Source organism: Corythoichthys intestinalis, chromosome 18 (genome assembly GCF_030265065.1).
Source record: "Corythoichthys intestinalis isolate RoL2023-P3 chromosome 18, ASM3026506v1, whole genome shotgun sequence".
NCBI lineage: Eukaryota > Metazoa > Chordata > Actinopteri > Syngnathiformes > Syngnathidae > Corythoichthys > Corythoichthys intestinalis.
The window spans coordinates 29,103,654-29,124,030 of record NC_080412.1 but is presented as its reverse complement, the minus strand read 5'-3'; the positions used below and the strand labels follow the sequence as shown (position 1 = coordinate 29,124,030).

Genomic DNA, 20,377 nt, shown 5'->3' with positions numbered 1-20,377 from the left:
ATTTAGTGTATAAGCCACTTCATATGCTGGTAGCAGTACTGCTGATCAATTTATTAGGTCTGTGTGTGGGCCAGACATTATTGATTTCACGACAGAGGCTTGGGGCTGGATGAAATTTGACCACGGGCCACATTTGGCCCCCGGGCCGGATTTTGGACATGGCTGCTTTAGGCTCATTGCAACATCCTGCCTAACCAGTCTACTGCTTTAAGATGGCCGTCGATTAATTATGCCGCCAAATCACACATTTCACATCTACCTCTATATACATGTGATATCTATTAATCGTGCGCATGCGCGGTTAACAGGAAGCAGCCAGCCGACTCGACCGGGGAGGAGCCGTCGAGCCGACGGCGCCGAGCAATCAAGAGCTGTCCGATTTTTAAAGGAAGGCGCTTGAAAAGCAGCTCAACGACGAGCCCACAGCCAGCCATGGAGAGGCGGAGGGGGCCGTGACACAAGACGACGCCTGGTGACGCGCACCTGATTCCGTCCATTATGCTCTCGGTGCTCAGGTGCTGGCGTCCGGCTCGTGAATGGCGCTGGTGACCGTTCAGCGTTCCCCGACCCCTAGCAACACCTCCAGCCCCTGCGTGTCGGTAAGACATTTGCCATCGTTGACCTTCCATAAGCTTTCTTGGCTTGCTTTTTCTCTCCGAAATGGGCTCGCCTTTGTGCCCGTGCGCATGCGCCAAGCTAGTACACCCGCTTGTTGTTCTTCAGCCGACTTCTAGTCCATGAGTCACTATTAGCCTTTATTTATCTGAACAAGGTGGTGTGCTCCTGTTTTTCGCAATGCAAATGTGACCCACATTTGACAAATATCCAAATTATTGCTTTTTCCTTTTGTTGGGGAGTATGAGCAGGTACTTCCGGTCGGTTGTACTACTTCAAGCGGGATAAAAAGTTGAACTTTTAATTCTACTTCCGGCTCGTTTCGGGAGCCAAAGGGGCGAACGTGTTTGTTGTTTGGGTTCCTGTATCTCTACTGAGCTCCTTGACGTTTCTTAGCGTGTTGTGCGTGTCTAAATCGCACTTCCGCTTTGCCTGCAGGCTGCAGCGCGTGCAAGCAAAGCAGTAGAGCAGGTGCGCGCACATACAACCAATCACAGACGAGAAACACCTTGTGACGCAGTGTTTACTGCTGCACTGGTTTGGGGTTGTCTTGACGACAGAGATGGCAAAACAACTCCCATTCTGTACTAAATTACAGATACCTGTGTCCAAAAAGCGATAGTACTGATTCGGACATTAAAAATATGTGAAGTGTAAATTACAAAATAAATGTCCACTAAGAGGAGTGAAATACTTCATATAAACTCATTTGCTGCCATTGACGGTGATGGACGTCCAATAATTTTGAACTGGAAGGGGCTCCCAGTTCAAATTAAATGACTACCCATCGCCGTCATTGGTAATAACTGCGTGAAGAATCATAAATCCATTTTGCTAATAGAGGTTTTCTGTTCTATTTTTAGGAGTCGGGCAGTGGCGAGGATGATCGACGCTCTCAACCTCGCAGGTCAGATATGAAAAGAGAACTGAAGGCACTTTCACATTTTTTGCATGTCTGTCAAATGGCTTTGGAACATAATCGAGTGTATGCAAAGACAAACTTGCATTTGTGTGTGCCCCGGTCATGCACGCTGTCCCACTCTTGGTATGGAATCTCGCTCATCCTGTTCGAGTCAGTACGCATCCACAGCCTGTTGCTGTCCACCAATGCACTTCCACTGTAGGCAGCAAGTGTTGTCAGTAAACACTGTAATCTGATAACTTTATTTCAGTAATGAGCAGTGTTGTTAATCTTACTTTAAAAAAGTAATTAATTACAGTTACAAATTACTTCTCCTAAAAAGTAATTGCGTTAGTAACTCAGTTAACTGATTGTAAAAGTAATTCATTACTTGGCAAAGTAACTAGTGATATTTATTTATTTTTTTTTTGAGAGAGAGAAAAAAAAAAGAAACAATGTTTTGAATCAACCATTAAAGTTGTTAAAAATTGCTCCCGTTATTGCATGAGTTCCCTTCTGTCTACTTTCGACATGGGTAAGTTTTAAAACAGTTTCATCATTTAAAGACAGATTTAAGTCAAGATTTTGCCGATTTAGGAGCATTCTAGATAGAAAGTTACTTAGCTCCGCTAGGAAGGTTCTCTACAACAGAGCCCTCCTGAGAGGTTTACTGCTTTAAGATGGCGGCTGTTTACCAACGCATCTAGTTCAATATATATATATATCTTGCTAATGCCACTGTGTCTGTCATTTGCATCTAGTTCTATAGTATGTGATATCTAACGTAGCATCATGTGGGCATAGGTTGTAGGCTATCGGCTACACTCAGGTATTATTGGAGCCACCTAGCATCGCGTTTGCAACGGCGTCCCCACTCCTGCTCTGCTCTCTCGCCTCTGTGAGTCCGTCCCTCTCAGACTTTTCTCGGGTTATTCAAGCAACATAGTAACGCACGCCTTTCCCGCCTCAGTAACGGTAACGGCGTTGCCAAAATGAGAAAAGTAACTAATTAGATTACTTTCTACTGAAAAAAATAACGTCGTTAGTAACGCCGTTATTAACAACACCGATAATGAGTAATCTAACATGTTCATTTTTCCAAACCAGATACCAGATTAGTTTCCTTAGTGTCTGTGCGTTACTACCGTATTGGCCCGAATATAAGACAGCCCTGATTATAAGACGACCCTGTCTTTTTCAAGACTCAAGTTTGAAAAAAGACTTTTTGAACACCAAATTAATTTTTATACAGAAAATAATTAGAGTACATCTGAAACAAATGATTATTACAATATATTTGAGAGAAAAAACATGTTATTTTGCCTCATTCAAATCTTAATATCTGAACATTTAAATATGTAAACTAAAGTGCAATCACATTTGTAAATGCATGGCTTCTGGTTTTTTAAATGTAAATAAACCAATCTATTGTGATAAAACAAAAAAATTGCAATAACTGCATTAACCATAAGGGGGTTCGCTTTGGCCTGGGGAGTCAAGTTCAGCATTTGTTTCAATGATATCTGGCGCCACCTAGCGTCTTGAAGGGGAATAATGTCTAGACCTCGAAAATAAGACGACCCCCACTTTTTCAGTTTTATTTCAATGCAAAAAACACAGTCTTATATTTGGGCCAATACTGTATTTTGTTATCGGCTCATTATGTATGTAGAATGAAGAACACTGTAATCATGTACGAAGAGCATTTTGAATAGAAAATGTTAGAAAGGTTCCCGAAGGTTCGTTTCCATGGTCACCGCTCATAGTTACGTCCTGTTTTGGTCTCAAGTCGCACGCGCTAATTTTTTTGGGACTGAGAAAGGCGTGAGGAATGTGGGTTCACATTCGAGCCGAGTGCAGCCACCTGTTGAGATGTGCGAGGGAATGTTGATCTGTGTGCGTGAGTATTTTTCCTTCATTTGGAGGGTTAGTCATTTGCTCCAAGTCGACAAGAATTGTTTACATCATATTTGTGTTGCACATTTATGCCATGGGGTGATGTGTTCGTTTAGCATCTATAGGATGTGTTGTAAGTCCGATTGACTGTAAAGTTTTGTGGCCAAATTGAACGCGTGTGTGTATGGCGTACTTCCGGGTTGTGCGTGAGCATTCGTGCCTGCCCCCACCTTTGTGTTTATCGCAGAATTCATTTGTGTGTTGTTGAATATTGTGCAGTCAATTTGCATTGTTTTACGTTGGCACTGATATGCTGTTAACTAGAGGTGTGCAAAATTTCCGATTCTTAGATTATTCGCGATTCGGCCGAGGAAGATTCGAGAACGATTCACAAACATCCAAATTCCGATTATTGAAATATGCGAAGTAAAGCGGAAGTACACAACACTCAGCGCGCCGCGTGGTCTTCGGGACGGAACGAAGCGAGAGTAGCTAAACCTTGTGCTTCCCATTACCCGGCCCCTCGGGTAATGCCAATGCTCAACTCACGGCTCTAGCTCAACTCATGCAACGAGATAAAAAAAAACACAACAACATACCTGACTGCTGCCGAAAAGCTGCTACAGAGTTCATCCATATAATGTTACGGTGGATATCATTTATATAGGACTAGATGCAATATAGATTTGGTAGCGTTAGCAGCACATCTACAAAAAGCTAGATACGGGCGTTATAAACGGCCGCCATCTTAAAGCAGTACACTTCACTGCAAGGCTGTTGTAGCGAACCTTCCAAGCAAACCTAATTAACTTTTTATCTAAAATACCCCTAAATCGGTAAAATATTGACTTGAATCTATCTTTAAAATAGTTTTAAAACTTTCACATGTCGAAAGTAGACAAAAGGGAAATTATGGCATAACGGGAGCAATTTTAACAAATTTAGCGGTTGATTCACAACATTAAATTGATTGAATGTAGTTTAAAGCTGCTGATACAGAATGGGGACTGGAGTTTTTTGTTTATTGTTATTTTTGTATATTTGTTTACTGCTATATGTTAACTTGATACTGAAAAAGTAGTGTGGTTTAGCCAGAGAGTATTTTTGAACAATTTTGGAACTAATGTACAAAACATTTAAAAAAAAAAAAAAAAAAAAAAGAGAGAAAAAAAAAAGGAGGGGGGTGCATCAATAATCGTTTTATAATCGAATCGGAGCCTCTGAATCGTAATCGTAATCGAATCGTTAGGTGCCCAAAGATTCCCAGCTCTACTGTTAACCCTAACCCGAAGTTCAGAATTTTTGATATTAGGCTTCATCTTCGAGGTAGCGAGGGTTTAACTAGTCTGTGGAGTTGATTTCAACAAATTCCATGCAGTTTCAGTTATTTGTTAGTTTCAGGGCTGCTGACTGGATAAAACTAGCGCGAGTCAATGGTGGTTGAAATCAACTCCGTCGACTAATTAAATCCCCGCTAACTCCAAGATTAAGCCTTATGTGAAAAATTCTTTAAATTCAATCATCAGAAAGTCAATTACATGCAATGACATTTTTCTGTTGTCATTCTTATGTTAAGGCAGTAAACGGAGGAAAAAAATGGTAAAAAGTAAGATAGATTACTTTTAAAGTAATTTAGTAACTGCAATAATAATCAGTGAAGTAACTCGATTACTTTTTTGAGGCCTAATCAGTAATTAAATTACTTTTTCAAGTAATCTGTGACAACACTGGTAGCCAAATGCGCGCTCAGTTATTTTGTGTAAAGGTTTATTACAATTTTTTTTTTTTTTTAATGTATCACGGTTTCTTAACCAAATGTTTTTCCTTACGTTGTATTGTTCAATGATGACTAACCACTTGGAAGTCCGTGAAATTTGGAGTCTTGATGGTGATGTCTTTGCGCTCTTGTTCTCCACTTGTCATTAGGATGGCAGTGAAGCGTGCTGACTACTTTTCGGTAGCCGAAATACTAATACCTAATACTAATACCATACTAGCGACTGTCTTTGGAGGTGAGCTCAGGTGTAGTTTTGACAGCGACAGCAGTGTCAACGACACATAGGACAGAGCAACAACCAGAGAAGGAGGGGTGAGCGCTACCGCTCCAAGCCATTTCTCGCTGCATTTTTGGGACAAAAAAATGGCTGATACCGTACTATAGTATGATGGAAAATTTTAGTGGTTTTGAAACCGCAACGTTTTCATACCATGGTATAACTTGAAACCGGTAAACGGCACATGCCTCCATTCAACTAGCATGTCTTCGATTATGCCCCTTTCAGCTTTAACGTGTCTAAATTGTTCTTTGTTGTTTTGTTGGTGTCTAGTATCAGTGAAAGCTTCCTGACCGTTAAAGGGGCGGCGCTCTTCCTTCCCCGAGGAAATGGTTCCTCCACTTCGTCGTCAGCATCCCGCTTCTCACTGCGTAGCAAACATGCTGGTAAGAGGAAATTTTTTTTTAATTCCATCCAATTTCCCTTTTCTCACCTTCTCAATCAATCTGTCCCGGTGGATGTCTCTGTTGGTTCTAGGTGACATCCAGCAACACCTTCAGACCATGTTCACTGTCCTCAGACCAGAGGACAACATCAAACTGGTGGGTGTACATAACGCACCAAAGCAGGAAAAAAAGTGGCAGGCTGCTTATTTTTCGGGTGTTATTGTGTTGTTTCTTTTCCAGGCAGTCCGACTGGAGAGTGCCCACGCCTTTTTGACACGTTACATGGTAGTGGTGTCCACCAATGGAAGGCAGGACACAGAGGAGAGTGTGCTCCTCGGCGTGGACTTCAGTCCCGTGGACGGGTGAGTGTCAAACATGGGCAAGCAATGTTGTGTACTGCATACTAGGGGTGTGGCATCTTACGCACCCCACGATTCGATTCGATTACGATTCAGGGGGCTACGATTCGATTCTTGAACGATGATCACGGTATTGACGATGATCACAATTATCACGATTATCGAGTACATTCATAATTAATATAGTAGACAAACACATTTTTGTCCATTATTTATTTAAAATATTATAATGATGCAACAGGAACGATGGAAACATGCTCATACAACAAAAACCTTCCCTTAACCCTTTAAGGTCTGGGCCTATTTTGTCTGATTTTGCATGCCTTTGAAGTTGCCTTTATATTTCAAAGAAAGAATTGTTTACGATGGCCTGGTTTGGTCCCTTTTTTTGTGACACCTTGAACTTCATGTCCAAACTGTTGTTTCCTTCACTGACCAATTATAAATCATCATTTTGGGCCCAAAAAGACCAAAAATTCCAAAATCGTTTTGTCAAAATTTTTAATATTGATGTCCAATTGACAACCAAACATGCGTAACGAACCGTTTCGAAACTTTGTAATATTTACTCAACATGTTAGGATGAACATTCAACCAAAAAAAATTTAGAATAAATAGTCTTATATTTGACAATTCAACATAAACAACAGGTATAGCCATAGGCGTTTTTTGCCTTTATACATGCTCTAGTCAAAACAGGTTATATACAGCAGACCAAACAGTGAAGAACAGTGAAAAAATATATACCATCTAACACAAAAAGTGTTTAGAGGCCATCTCTTTATGAGTTTAGGTATTGCGGCCCATCACTTGATGAAAACTATGTACACACAATCAAGCTTCTTGAACACACATTTATATACACAAATTGAGAAGACTGATTGTGGGGGGAAAAAATATATATATAACATTGGGGGGAAAAAGTATTTTCAAAAATATTTACAATAAACAAGCTAAATTTTTTTCAGGCATGCCACTCCGAAAAGCAGTTTCGTCCTGGAATTAGACACAGGGCGACATCACACAGCCCACACTTCCATGGGGTGTCGGTCCTCTTTCCACCCTTCCATTTTCATTTCACTTTACTTTCATTGTCACTATAAATGTACATGAAGAAAAAGTCAGTATTTATGAAAATAATAAAGTATAAAATAAAAATATATACAGCAATAAATAATAATGGAAATCTATATGCATGACAATAGAAAGAATACCATAGCTGAATATGTGCTACATCCCCAATCTTCATATAGAAAGAAGAACACCACAAATTATAAATTCCTGCCTGGCATACACACAGTGCACGTAGGACTTTGATCTGATATGCACATTTTATTATTATATACACGAACACACACTTATATTGCATCAAAATTAACTTTGTCTTGCAATATCAAAAGAAACTTTCAAAAGAAACTTTTTCAGCAATAAAAAAAAAAAGAGTTGGCTTACCTCTGCTCGTCGATGGCGTCACCCACGTGTTCAAATCCGTCACTATCTTCACTCGGGGACTCTTCCAAAGAAGACGATGATGACGAATTTGGACCATCCTCTTCCTCAAGTTGATCAAAAAGCACAATTGCTTGCGCTAAATTTAGTTTTCCCTTCATTCTCAAAGTCACACAAAGTCGCTGCTCGATCCAAACGGCCGTCGCTCGCCACCTCGCTGCTTCAGAGCACTCCTCCCTCTCGTTCGATGGAACCTCGCACGGCAGTTATATTTATTAAAAAAAACGCATTTTGTGCTTCCACTGTGACTTCCAAAGGGTTCGTTTGATTTGTGTTTTTTTCATGGAGCTTCAGTTTTGAAAAAGGACAAGAAATGATGGAAATATAGACATAAACAAATGATCCATGCAGCGTTTTAATGTTTTTTTGAGAGGACAATAAAACTATAAAACTTAAATGACAATATCTCACGTTTTAGTTGGTCGATTGATTTCAAATAATAACGAGAGTAAACCGCAACTTCCGCACTTTAAAACAAGACTAACCAACGGCATGTGGGTGACGTAGTTAAAACGTGAGGGCGCTTCAAAGACGACGTGCGCTGAGGACGCGCCGGCGCGTCCTTCGACTCTCAAGGGTTAAGTTGCTTATTTATTTATTTATTTATTTTTACAAGAAAGTGCGAAAACATTAACCATTTTAAAGGGAGTACTTATTTCACTCAACAATACAATAAAATTTACACAAGTGGAATGAATTCCACATTTCCTGGAAACAAAATGTCTTTAGAAATAACCCTTCTTTTAACCAATATACTTTGTTTTCACAGATTTCTGTACTATTTTGCATGTTTGTAGTGTTACGGCTTTACTTAATCGTGGTTTTACACGTTCTGCATATTAAATACACGTTAGTGAATTAGCTAATTAGATTAGCGCTCGGCGCTAACTATTAACACCCCAAAAACAACAACAATAAAGGCTAAACAGTACAAGAGGGTTCGTGTACTCACCTATTATAGACACACACAGGTCTTAGCAAAACACTCAGGACATTTTTCAATTGACATGACTTGAAACTACAGCTGGACATCTGAAAGACAAGGAGCAACGAACTATCTCGCTTCCCCTCTCGCTCTAAAAAATAACGTGCGCACAGAAGCGCGCTTGCCTGTCTCATACACAAATTTATTTGCCAGTCTTTTGAAAAAGAGTAAATCAATCAGTTACAGGCAGCATCCATTATAACATGCGTGCATCCGTTAAAGGTGTCCGGGCGGCAGATGTGACTTGAATTTTGTTCCGCTATGAGCGGCTGCCATAAAGTTATGGGGGAAAATCATCGTTTTTGAGCCTTCATGAATCGTAATCGAATCGTCACGTGTTGAATTGTGATGCATATAATAATCGATTTTTTTTGGAACTCCTCTACTGCATACGATGTCACATGTCATGTGTTCCTCAGCTCGTGTTCCCTGGGCTTGGTTCTTCCACTCTGGAGCGACACGCTGATTCACCTGGATGGAGATGGGTACGGTTTTGTCAACTCGTTCGCCATCATCTTAAGCGGCATCTCCTTCCTCATTGTGTTCTTCTTCCCAACAGGGGCTTCAGCGTGTCCACCGACTGCCGTGTGCACGTCTTCAAGCCCGTCTCCGTGCAGGCCATGTGGTGAGTCAACACCCTGCACCGGACATTTCTTCTACCTCCCGATGTTCTGGTAAATGTCAAGTGTTCTTCCTTGCCGGCAGGTCGGCGCTGCAGTCCCTGCACAAAGCCTGCGAAGTGGCGCGTTGTCACAACTACTTCCCAGGAAGCTTGTTCCTGACATGGGTCAGCTACTACCAGAGTCGCGTCTCGTCTGACCAGGCCCGCATCAACGAGTGGAACGCTATGCAAGACCTGCAGTCGCACCGCGCCGACTCCCCGGTCCTCTTCTCTGACACGTGAGTGACGAGCGGCGTTGGTGGGGGACGCCGTCGTGGCATCGCCTAACACCTGTGCTTGCGCAGGCCCACCGAACGCGAGCTGACGGAGCGTGAGATCAAGAGCAGCTTGAGGGAGATCATGATGCAGAAAGATCTGGAGAATGTCACCTGCAAGGAGGTCGTTCAATTTTCTATTTATCTTGGACTTGTTCAATAAGATCAATGCAATTTCCCGAACGCTCACCAAACTGTTTATTCGGTCAACACTGTGTGACACAGATTCGCACGGAGCTGGAAATGCACATGACGTGCAACCTGCGCGAGTTCAAGGAATTCATTGACAACGAGATGATTATCATTCTGGGCCAGATGGACAGTCCCACACAGATTTTTGATCACGTCTTCTTGGTCGGCACCCCCGAAAAAATGAACTTCTTCCAAATTGAGCCGATGGTCTGATACACGCAATGATTTTCCTTTCAGGGATCTGAGTGGAACGCGTCCAATTTGGAGGAGTTGCAGAATTGCGGGTGAGGGGAGGAAGTCCAACCGTGATTTTTAAGCAGGAGGTAACGGGTGTCTGTCACGTAGAGTTCACTACATCCTGAATGTGACCCGCGAGATTGACAACTTCTTCCCGGGCGTCTTCGAGTACCACAACATCCGCGTGTACGACGAGGAAGCCACCGACTTGTTGGCCTACTGGAACGACACCTACAAGTTCATCACCAGAGCCAAGTCAGTCTCAATTAGCAATTGAAATGAGTGTGGCTTTTTTTTTTGGGCGCAAAAGTGGAATTTTTGCCATAAGCATAAACGTGAGGTGCGAATTCAAAAGGAGCTGCGTCGCGTTAAATTTTGGAACGTTCCAAAGATGAGTCAAAAGGTGTTGGCTAGGCAGTGCGTCGAAAGACACGGTGGAATAATAATTATTATAAAGAAGGAATTTTATACAGGTTACGACGTACTCGACTTACGCGACTTCGACTTTACGACGCCGGAGTCTTGTCCGCTATTTTGTCTCCCGTCGTTTATTTATTTAAGTGCATGGGTGTCCAAACCTGTCCTTAAGGGCCGCTGTGCGTCCTGGGTTTTTTTCCTACCAATCGAGCACAGACAGTTTAACTAATGAAGTTTGTGCTAAAACAAGCAGCACCTGACTGCAATGAACTGATTACACTTGTGAGACACCAGATTGGTGAAAAGATGTCATTTTGTTGTGTAGGAACGAAATCCAGCACCCTCTGCGGCCCTATGTGGAATAGTTTGGACACCACTGTTTTAGTGGCATAAACAGTAACTTATTGTACCTTACATTATCTTATTTTTTGCTTTATTAATATGGCGTGTTCTGTCCTCACTAAACGTGAAGTTGTTCAGTTTTACAGAATCAAATAATTGTGCTTTTTGAAGCTTTTTATTTCCTTCACTTTTGACAATTTTAAAGCTGTAACACACATATGTACACTTATGTTCAAAACAACACGCATTTTAGCAATAAAACACTTGACACAAAACACTTGGTGTTCAAACGTCCATTTAGTCTGATCAATATGTAAATTTAGTAGATTAAATTGACCTAATGCTACGAATGCTAACGTATTTAGATTCTCATAGCAAATCGCTCACAGGTAGCTCCACAAACTGTAGCTGTAAACTTCATTACAATTGCATACACGTATATTAGCTGAAACAACTTTCAGCCTTATGTGGGCCAAAACCAGTGCGCAGCTGTCCATTATCCACGTCAGACGAGAGTCTGCTCCTCAGTCATAAGACGACAGCGACCCAACGCTGCCACCAGAGGACAGCGTGTCCTCCATCATGAAACAAAATACATTGGTACCTCGACATACGGTCGCCTCGACACACTATCTTTTCGACCACCGATGTAAAATTTGACCCGCTTTTTGTTTCGACATCCGACGACATGCTCGAAATATGACGATTTATGACCACGCCGCAGTTCCTTTGTTTTCCCACAAGACGGCGGCTATTTTCTTGTGAGTGAAATCAACATGGGTTCAAAGAATGTTAGTGCAGGTGGTGAAAAAAAGGAAAAAGGTGAGGCTTACCATTGAATTGAAGATGGGAAATTAAAGAAAAATGAGCGTGGTCCGCGCGTCCGTGAACTGGCTCAACAATACAGCTGTAGAATGTCTACGATCTCAACGGTCCTCCTCTGACCTCCCTTCGCCAGTCTTTATAAGTTAAGGTGACAATTATTATTGTTGTAACATCGCCAAAAAAATCGCCAGCTTCGTCAGGTTTTTAATCATTTATTTCAGAACTTCTGCAACATGCCTAACTGTCTGCCACAGCTGTAAAAAAGTCCCTCTCTCATTCTGTCAAGTCAGCCATGTGGTGCGTTCAGGTACATCCGCAAAACACATCCGCCACCTTAGAACTTGATTCGTTACATTATTCATGTCCCACAAATGGCCTGATATAATGAAGACACGTCTCCTAAATGTCCTCAAATGACCTGATATGACCAGGACTCATCCCCCAAATGTCTCCAAATCAGCAGGAAGTGACCTGATGTTGTCCCTGAAATGTCCCCAAACCAACCTGGGCAGGGCTAAGATCTGTATCTCCACACAGCAAAGTTCAAGAGTAATTTCTCCAGAAATTGCAGTTTCTAGTTAGTTATTATTACTACTATTATTATATTAATATTGTGTTTTTTATTCATAATGTATTTTTTTGGCTCTGTGTAATTGCTATTTGCAATAGTACCAGCAGCATTTATCAAGGATTTAGTGTAGGTTTTTTAGGCCGTGGAAGGAATTAATGGAATTATAATGTATTCTTACAGGAAAATCCTACGACCATTTCTACTTACAAAACAATGTCCTAGAACAAATTAACTTTGCATGTAGAAGTACCATTGTACTATACTTTAGGACTTTTTAGATGGTTATTTTGGGGTTCTTAAAGTGTTAATTCCGACTCATGCGGAAATTTGGTTTATGTTGCCAGCGCAGGAACTGAACTCGTTTGTAGCCCGCGGACTACCTGTATATAAAATCGACACATAAATAGGGTCCACGTTAGCGTAGTGCTAGCCGTTAGCATCTACATAGCATAATCCCGTTGTGAGTAGACAACAAAAACTACATTAGCTTACGTATAGATGATGGAAGCATTTGTGTCTAAGAACTTGCTTACTGTACTTGAAACAAGGAACACAACAAGAAAAAGAGCAGCCATTTTGCCTCTAGGAACCTCATCTACTTCCTGTCCTTTTTCTTCTACGACTACTTTAGTTTGGCCACTAGGTGGTGCAAAATGCAAAGTAACGAAGATAGTCACCAACGTAACAGCTGTCCGATTATATTGGCTTTTTTCTTTATGTATTGGTCGATGGCCGATCTTGAAAGAAAGCCCATATATCGGCCGGCCAATATACTGATGAATCCAAAGAAACAAGGGCTCACGGTGGTGCCGATTTTCAGGAAAAATGGATCCAAGTGCTTGGTGCACTGCAAGATGGGAATAAGTCGCTCGGCGGCCACTGTTATTGCGTATGCAATGAAGGAGTACGGATGGGATCTGAGGAAGGCCTTCGATTACGTCAAGGCGCGCCGAACCGTCACCAAACCCAACCCGTCCTTCATGAGACAGCTGGAGGAGTACCAGGGCATCCTGCTGGCCAGGTGAGCCGAGGCACCGCTCTGTCGCCGACCTGTCCGGACAGTATTGACGCTTGTCGTTTTCACGCAGCAAACAGCGGCACAACAAGCTTTGGCGTTCTCACTCTGACAGCGACTTGTCCGACCACCATGAGCCCTTGTCTAAAGCGTATCACCGGCCGCGAGGCCCGGACTGCTCAGCCACCCCGCTGGAATACTATATCAAAAAAACGGCGGGATTCGGCGCCCCGTCTCGTCCCCTGAGCTCGCCGCCATGTGACAACGTGCAGCATCACGCATCTCGGTCACCCGTCGACTCCCTCGACACGCCCGGTGCGTTGTTGGGGCACAGGGACCGCATCGACTTCTTAAGCGCCAGGGAGAAATTTAAAGGGATGGCGCAGCGACATTCGTCGACGCCGCCTGAGTTCTTCACCGGGGATGAGACCAAAAGAAAGGTGAGACTTACAATATCCTTTTTTTTTTTTTTACTGAAGGTCATTTTATCCGAGTTTATCACGAGTAGATGTTGAATCCACTTGAACTCTGAATCCAAGTTCAAATAGATTGATTAGACGTCTATTGCCATCAATGGCAGCCATTGAGTTAACATTCAACACTCTGACCTATGGGTTATTTTTGTGCTCTCTTTGAAACAGAGCCTGATTCCCGTGCAGGTCGCAGAATCAAAGCCCGCCGAGCAATCAGATGAGTCCGAGCCCAGCCAATTGGGGGATGGGGGCCGGGAAGTGGCCAAGCCTGCACAGGAAGTGAAGGATGGCGATGTTTTTTGTTCTGGCATAAAGCAGGAAGGGGAAAAGGAAGAGGAGGATAATACCCGTCTCTACAGGGACTGGACACGAGGCTCGGTGCGTCGCGTCACGCGCCAGCTGGAACGGCAGATGAAGCGGGATCGCCACACGCAACATCGCACCCCCTCGCTGACCTCATCCCCGTCCTCACACCAGGGAAGTCCCGCTGGGGATCGCACTCGTATCGCCACGAGGAGCAGCGACTGGCCGGCTAACGCCAGTTTCCTGTCTTCGGATTGGGGCGGGGCCATCCTCAAGGAGACGTGGGAGACGCTGCGTGAACTCGGGGCCTTCCTTCAACAGGTGAGCGTGGGCGTGGCCGGAGCCAACGGGAAGCGAGGCGGCGGCGTACGACGGCGCGTCCGAGAGGCGGAGGCTCGCATCCGCCGGGCCGGCCTGACACCTCCTTCGCTGATGAAGCGCTCGGCCTCCTTGGCCAAGCTGGGCTGTTTGGAGCTGCTGGTCGATGATCTCGCGGACTGGGAACTGAGCCAAGCTGTCGCTGCGCCACCGCCCGCGGAGCCTCTGGTCCACACGAGTGGCGAGGACCCCAAAAAGCAACGCGTCTATGATGCCGGCTCTCCGGCCGAGCGATCGCCTGCCGAGAGCCCGCGGCGGCTCAGAGACTCTCCGTCGCCCTCGCCGCTTCAGCCGCTCTTCACGTCCAGGCAGCAGTACGGGAGGAGTCACCCCGTTAGGCGTCTCAAGAAAACAAACCTCAGCGCCCTCTACCAAACCATGTAGGCGTCATTCCCAACACAAAGCCTCTTGCCTTAAACCAGGGGTGTCCAAACTTGGGCCAACTTGAAAATATCGGGGGAAAAAATGGTGGGTTTAAAATATTGTTATTTTTAAAGTCTTAACTCATTGGCTGCTACTGACAGGAATAGATGTCCAATCCATTCTGACTCTATCGCCGTCAATGGCAGTGACATGTTTCACTGCCATTGGCGGCCATATCCCTCAATGCTCGCTACCAATAACAAAATTATCGAGAGGTATAAGGATATTGTAACAAATATTGTGTGTGTATGTGCGCGTCGTGTTTTTTTTTTTTTTTTTTTAACTATAAGTCGCACTTAGCTTGGCTAGGCCTGCTACGTATGTTTTTATTTATTTTTTTTCGCCGAAAGCATGCTATGTTGTTTTTTTAGGCTATAGTTATCGGTTTTTACGGATGTTACGTTACCAGATACCTATTTAGCATTTAACATTTTAAAATTTTTGACATTACACTTAACCTTCAAGTTAGCGGGGGGTTAATTTAGTCGGTGGAGTTGATTTCAACAAATTGCGTTCAATTAGTTAGCTATTTATTTTTTTCGGGGTTCTAGAGTGACTAAGCTAGCGCGAATCAATGAGCCCGTCCTAGCATGCCAATAAAAAACAACATATGCACGCATGAAAATCACCCATGACCAATAGTGTTGGCTATGTTTTCAGGATGAAGTTATTAAAACTTACCTTCGGATGTCAATAATTGCAGTATGAACAGCAACATTTGTAATCCATTAGCTCTGTAGTTAACAGGATGCAGAGTGGAGTGATATCTTTTCCAGCGGTGTGTTTATGTCATAGCCAGCAGCAAGTATCCACAGGTTGTATTGTTCTTTGTTCTTAATAGGGAATTTGTGGGAACTCTCATTTGCCCATTTCTTCTGTTTGTTTCCACAGCCTCTACATGCAAATTTCACTATGTTGCCGTTCTTCAGTAAAGACTGTAGACTGATGCTGCATTCAAGGAAGGTAGGAAATCGGAGTTTTCCAAACTTCGACCAGCATAAATAGAATTGGAACGCCACTCGAACTGGGGGGCCCTAATTGCGAAATCAGTAAAAAAAAAAAAAAAAAAAGTGGCCCAACTTCACGAGTTGCTTCAATCAGACGTCACACGACAAAATGCGATGCCTGTCAAAAAGCAGACTGTCAGTAGTAAAACTAAATAAGGCAGTTTACAGTGTGGTCTATTTACCTTAGCCATTATTTTTCCTCCACTATTTGATCGCTTACAAAAAGCCATGTTTGCTGGACGTCAACATGTCTTTTGATGGCCAAAATAAAACTCTTAGAACGCTTTGAGGTCGCAACTGGTATCATCCGAGTGGGATAAGTCAGACTTCCCACCTTCCTCGAATGCAGCATGAGCACAAGTGGCCAAAGCACTTCTCTCTGTCGTGGTCACAATACGCATCTGAAAAAAATAGTCACGCAGAAATAAATGAATTACGGCAGTTTGGTGTGACATTGTTTTGGCCGCATGGGTATTTTGAACACAATCTGAATTTATTTTACTATTTTAGATCTGTTAGTATCGTTTTTTTATTGGCATGCTAGGACGGGACCATTAACTCGCGCTAGATTAGCCACTCCGGAGCTTTGAAATTAATAAATAGCCAACAAACTGCACGAAATGTGTTGAAATCAACTCCACAAACTAATTTAACCCCCGCTAACTCAAAAATTAAGCCTAATGTCAAACATTTTGAACTTCCGCTTTAATGTATAGTTCTTGGTTCCTAGTAATTAAAAATTGCAGAACAGAAATGTGACTTATATTCCACTATGACTTTTTTTTTTTCTCTTGATTATGCATTTTTTTGGTTGGTTAGACTTGTACTCAGGTGCGACGTAAGAAGTATATATATGTACGCAACAAAGAGAAAATGTCCACCAGCAAAAAATCTCAACCAACATAGCACAATTTATCACATTGGATTATTTTTTTTTAATATAAATCTATTCATGGAAAACAAAATACTGGAATTCAACTTTCCTGCATTGATTGCAACATGTAGGATTTTGACCCTTGAGCTTATGGAGAGGCACTCTTTAAGTGACTAGATACAGTTAGTGTTAAAGCCTAAAAGTGCAATAGAATCTAGGCTGAATTTAAGCTTCTTGTGCCGGCCATATTCAGTTATATTTTCATTATTTGCTGTGGGCATATAAAAACTGGGCTGTAGTTTGGACACCCCTCTTTTAGAGGATGTTGTAAGGTTAAACAAGCCCAATGTGAAGCCACGTGTTTCCTCTTCATGACCTTCTGTAGATTGCAGCTAATGTTTGCTGGAATGTTGGAACGTGACATCGCGGTCACCTCTGACCCGCGAGTTGCTCTTCCTTTCACAACTGATCAGTCAGGTCACATGGTCATGTTTCAGGCCAATCAGAAGCAACTTGTTTCATTTTTTTCCCGTCTTATTTTGATGACGTTGTACCTCAGAAGCACGAGAGCCGCACACCTGAAATGTTCTGCCTCCCCCATCAAGTGCTGATGCCATTCGTGTGTACTGTGTAGCTGGGATGTCAATATTTTGACGTCTGTTAATGGGTTTTTTTTGTCTCAAATTTGTGAAACTGTAAAGCACAACTTTTACCTTTTTTTTTTACGTGTGTGTGCGTGAGGCAAGTGAAGCTTCGATTGTGTTGAGTCATACATGCACTTTAATCCTGTTTTTTTTTTTTTTTTTTGTGGTTTTTACTTGTGAATGGGGTGTCTTGTGACAGTAGGAAGCATTTATGTGTGTGTGGGAAAGATTATTTTGTATTTAAAAAGCTAAGTTGAAATGTTCTTTTTTACCATGTCCTTCTACTGTGACCATTAAATGGATGGAATATAACATGTTTTGGGTGTCCTTGCTTCAAAGAGCAGTCACTGCCCTCAGCGGACCTGAGGATAAAGTGGGGCAAATAAGTATTTAGTCAACCACCAATTGTGCAAGTTCTCCTACTTGAAAAGATTAAAGAAGCCTGTAATTGTCAACATGGGTAAACCTCAACCATGAGAGACAGAATGTGGGGGGAAAAAAACATAAAATCACATTGATTTCTAAAGAATAATTTTTCCAAATTAGAGTGGAATATAAGTATTTAGTCACCTACAAACAAGATTTCTGGCTGTCAGAGGTCTAACTTCTAACGAGGCTCCACTTGTTACCTCTTAATGGCACCTGTTTTAACTCATCGGTATAAAAGACACCTGTCCAGAACCTCAGTCAGTCATACTCCAAACTCCACTATGGCCAAGACCAAAGAGCTGTCGAAGGGCACCAGAGACAAAATTGTAGACCTGCACCAGGCAGGGAAGACTGAATCTGCAATAGGTAAAACGCTTGGTGTAAAGAAATCAACTGTGGGAGCAATTATTAGAAAATGGAAGACATACCAAACCACTGATCGATCTGGGGCTCCATGCAAGATCTCACCCCGTGGCCTCAAAATGATAACAAGAACTGCACTGCCAGACCTGTCCCCCTGCTGAAGAAAGTAAATGTCCAGGCCCGTCTGCGGTACGCTAGAGAGCATTTGGATGATCCAGAAGAGGACTGGGAGAATGTGTTATGGTCAGATGAAACCAAAATAGAACTCTGGTAGAAACACAGGTTCTCGTGTTTGGAGGAGAAAGAATACTGAATTGCATCCGAAGAACACCATACCCACTGTGACGCATGGGGGTGGAAACATCATGCTTCATCTCCTTTCATCAGCAAGGGCATTGAAGATGAGATGTGGCATGGTCTTTCAGCATGACAATGATCCCAAACACACACCCAGGGCAACAAAGGAGTGGCTTCATAAGAAGCATTTCAAGGTCCTGGAGTGGCCTAGCCAGTCTCCAGATCTCAACCCCATAGAAAATCTGTGGAGGGAGTTGAAAGTCTGTGTTGCCCAACGACAGCCCCAAAACATCACTGCTCTAGAGGAGATCTGCATGGAGGAATGGGCCAAAATACCAGCAACAGTGTGTGAAAAGCTTGTGAAGAGTTAAAGAAAACGTTTGGCCTCTGTTATTTCCAACAAAGGTTACATAACAAAGTATTGAGATGAACTTTTGGTATTGACCAAATACTTATTTTCCACCATGATTTGCAAATAAATTCTTTAAAAATCAAACAATGTGATTTTCTGTTTTTTTTCCCTCCACATTCTGTCTCTCATGGTTGAGGTTTACCCATGTTGACAATTACAGGCCTAATATTTTCAAGTGGGAGAACTTGCACAATTTGTGGTTGGCTAAATACTTATTTGCCCCAATGTAATTCACGCAAGCATAGAGATTTGCTATTAAAGTGCATGCGACATGACAAAAAAAATTCAAATAGCATTTTTATTGTAATTAAAAGAGATGGGCTACATGCTAACCCGAACCAAGCGGCTCTTCCTCGCCTTTTGAACACGAAAAATCACACAAAACTACCCCGACTCGTGCCACACATGGCGGTGGGGTGACGGCCTTTACCGATCGGCAAGCAAGTTTCCTCTCGTCATGAACGCCGAAAATTGTGCATTCTCGGTGGACAAACCCGCCGACATTGGAGCGCGTTGCTGCCTGAGCCCAAGCGGAGGATAGCGTTCTCTAGGTGGGCCGAGCGAGGTGGAAGTCTCAACACAATCGAGAACCGGAGACGGGGAATTGGATTGATTTTATCACTGGTAGACGTCCCATCCATTTGAACTCCCTCCCAGTTCAAATGGATTGAACGTCTATGGCCAGTAGTGGCAGCCAGTGCCAGGCAATGAGGTAATTTTGGGCTATTTAAGGTCATTTACCTGTTAATTTTCAGTTACTTCCTGTTGATTTTGGGGTATTTTATGGGTCACTTCCTGTTTATGTTGCTTTACAGAACAGGAAGTGACCTGGGAATCACCCAAATGAATAGGTAGTGACTCAAACTCAACAGGAAACGACCTGTAAATGCCCTAAAATGGACAAGTGACCTGTAAATGCCCTGAAAATCGGACAGAAGGACTGTGAATGCTCTGATTTCGAAAGAACAAACGTTCCCAGTCTAAATGGATTGGGCGTCAAGCACCATCAATGCAGCATTAGAGTTAACTGAGACACTATTATGGGGGAAGATTTTGGTAGCAACTTGTTGGTTTATTTTGATTTATTATTTTTTGGACATTGACACTGTTTTAAAACGATATCTTGATTCTTGGCAGGAGCATATTGATAACCTTTTGGGATACAAACATAGACGGAGTTTGACTTTTAGGGCAGGGGGGCACAACATGTTGATGACCCAAATACGCAGAGTCAGCAATAAAATTAACTTACAATATTTAAAATAGCAAGTTGACAATGAGTGTTTTTTTGTTTCCCATCATTCTTGAGGGGAATTCTAAATCAGGCTGCTTAGGCAACACTTTTTGCCAAGATCGTCATCCATTGAATTTGGTACGCCCTCCGGTGTCGTGCCAATGTAGTTACCCCAGCCAAAAATTGTATCCCCGGGGCGGAGCTATATGGAGGTAGATTTGTGTCTTTATTATTCAATAAAAAAAAGTTGCTTCAATTCAATTCAAGAAAAATTTCAATCATAGAAAAAAGTTTTTGAAT

General features: G+C 42.6%; 1 protein-coding gene across 2 annotated transcripts; it reads left to right on the top strand.

Moving 5' to 3' along the window:
• The first annotated feature begins 324 nt into the window (after nt 1-324).
• On the top strand, nt 325-18,305 carry LOC130906780 (protein phosphatase Slingshot homolog 2-like). 2 transcript variants are annotated; one of them, XR_009061366.1, is made up of 16 exons: nt 325-599; nt 1,479-1,522; nt 5,740-5,852; nt 5,944-6,008; nt 6,093-6,214; nt 9,125-9,190; nt 9,265-9,330; nt 9,411-9,605; nt 9,672-9,765; nt 9,867-9,995; nt 10,071-10,117; nt 10,179-10,325; nt 13,046-13,246; nt 13,314-13,680; nt 13,882-14,862; nt 15,709-18,305. XR_009061366.1 is itself a non-coding variant. In XM_057821402.1 (15 exons), the coding sequence occupies exons 1-15, from the start codon at nt 537-539 to the stop codon at nt 14,776-14,778; spliced, it is 2,616 nt and encodes an 871-aa protein (XP_057677385.1). In that variant the 5' UTR covers nt 325-536; the 3' UTR covers nt 14,779-18,305. The 2 variants fall into 2 exon arrangements, 1 of the variants encoding a protein (XP_057677385.1); XM_057821402.1 differs by having other exon boundaries at nt 13,882-18,305.
• The last annotated feature ends 2,072 nt before the right edge of the window (nt 18,306-20,377 follow it).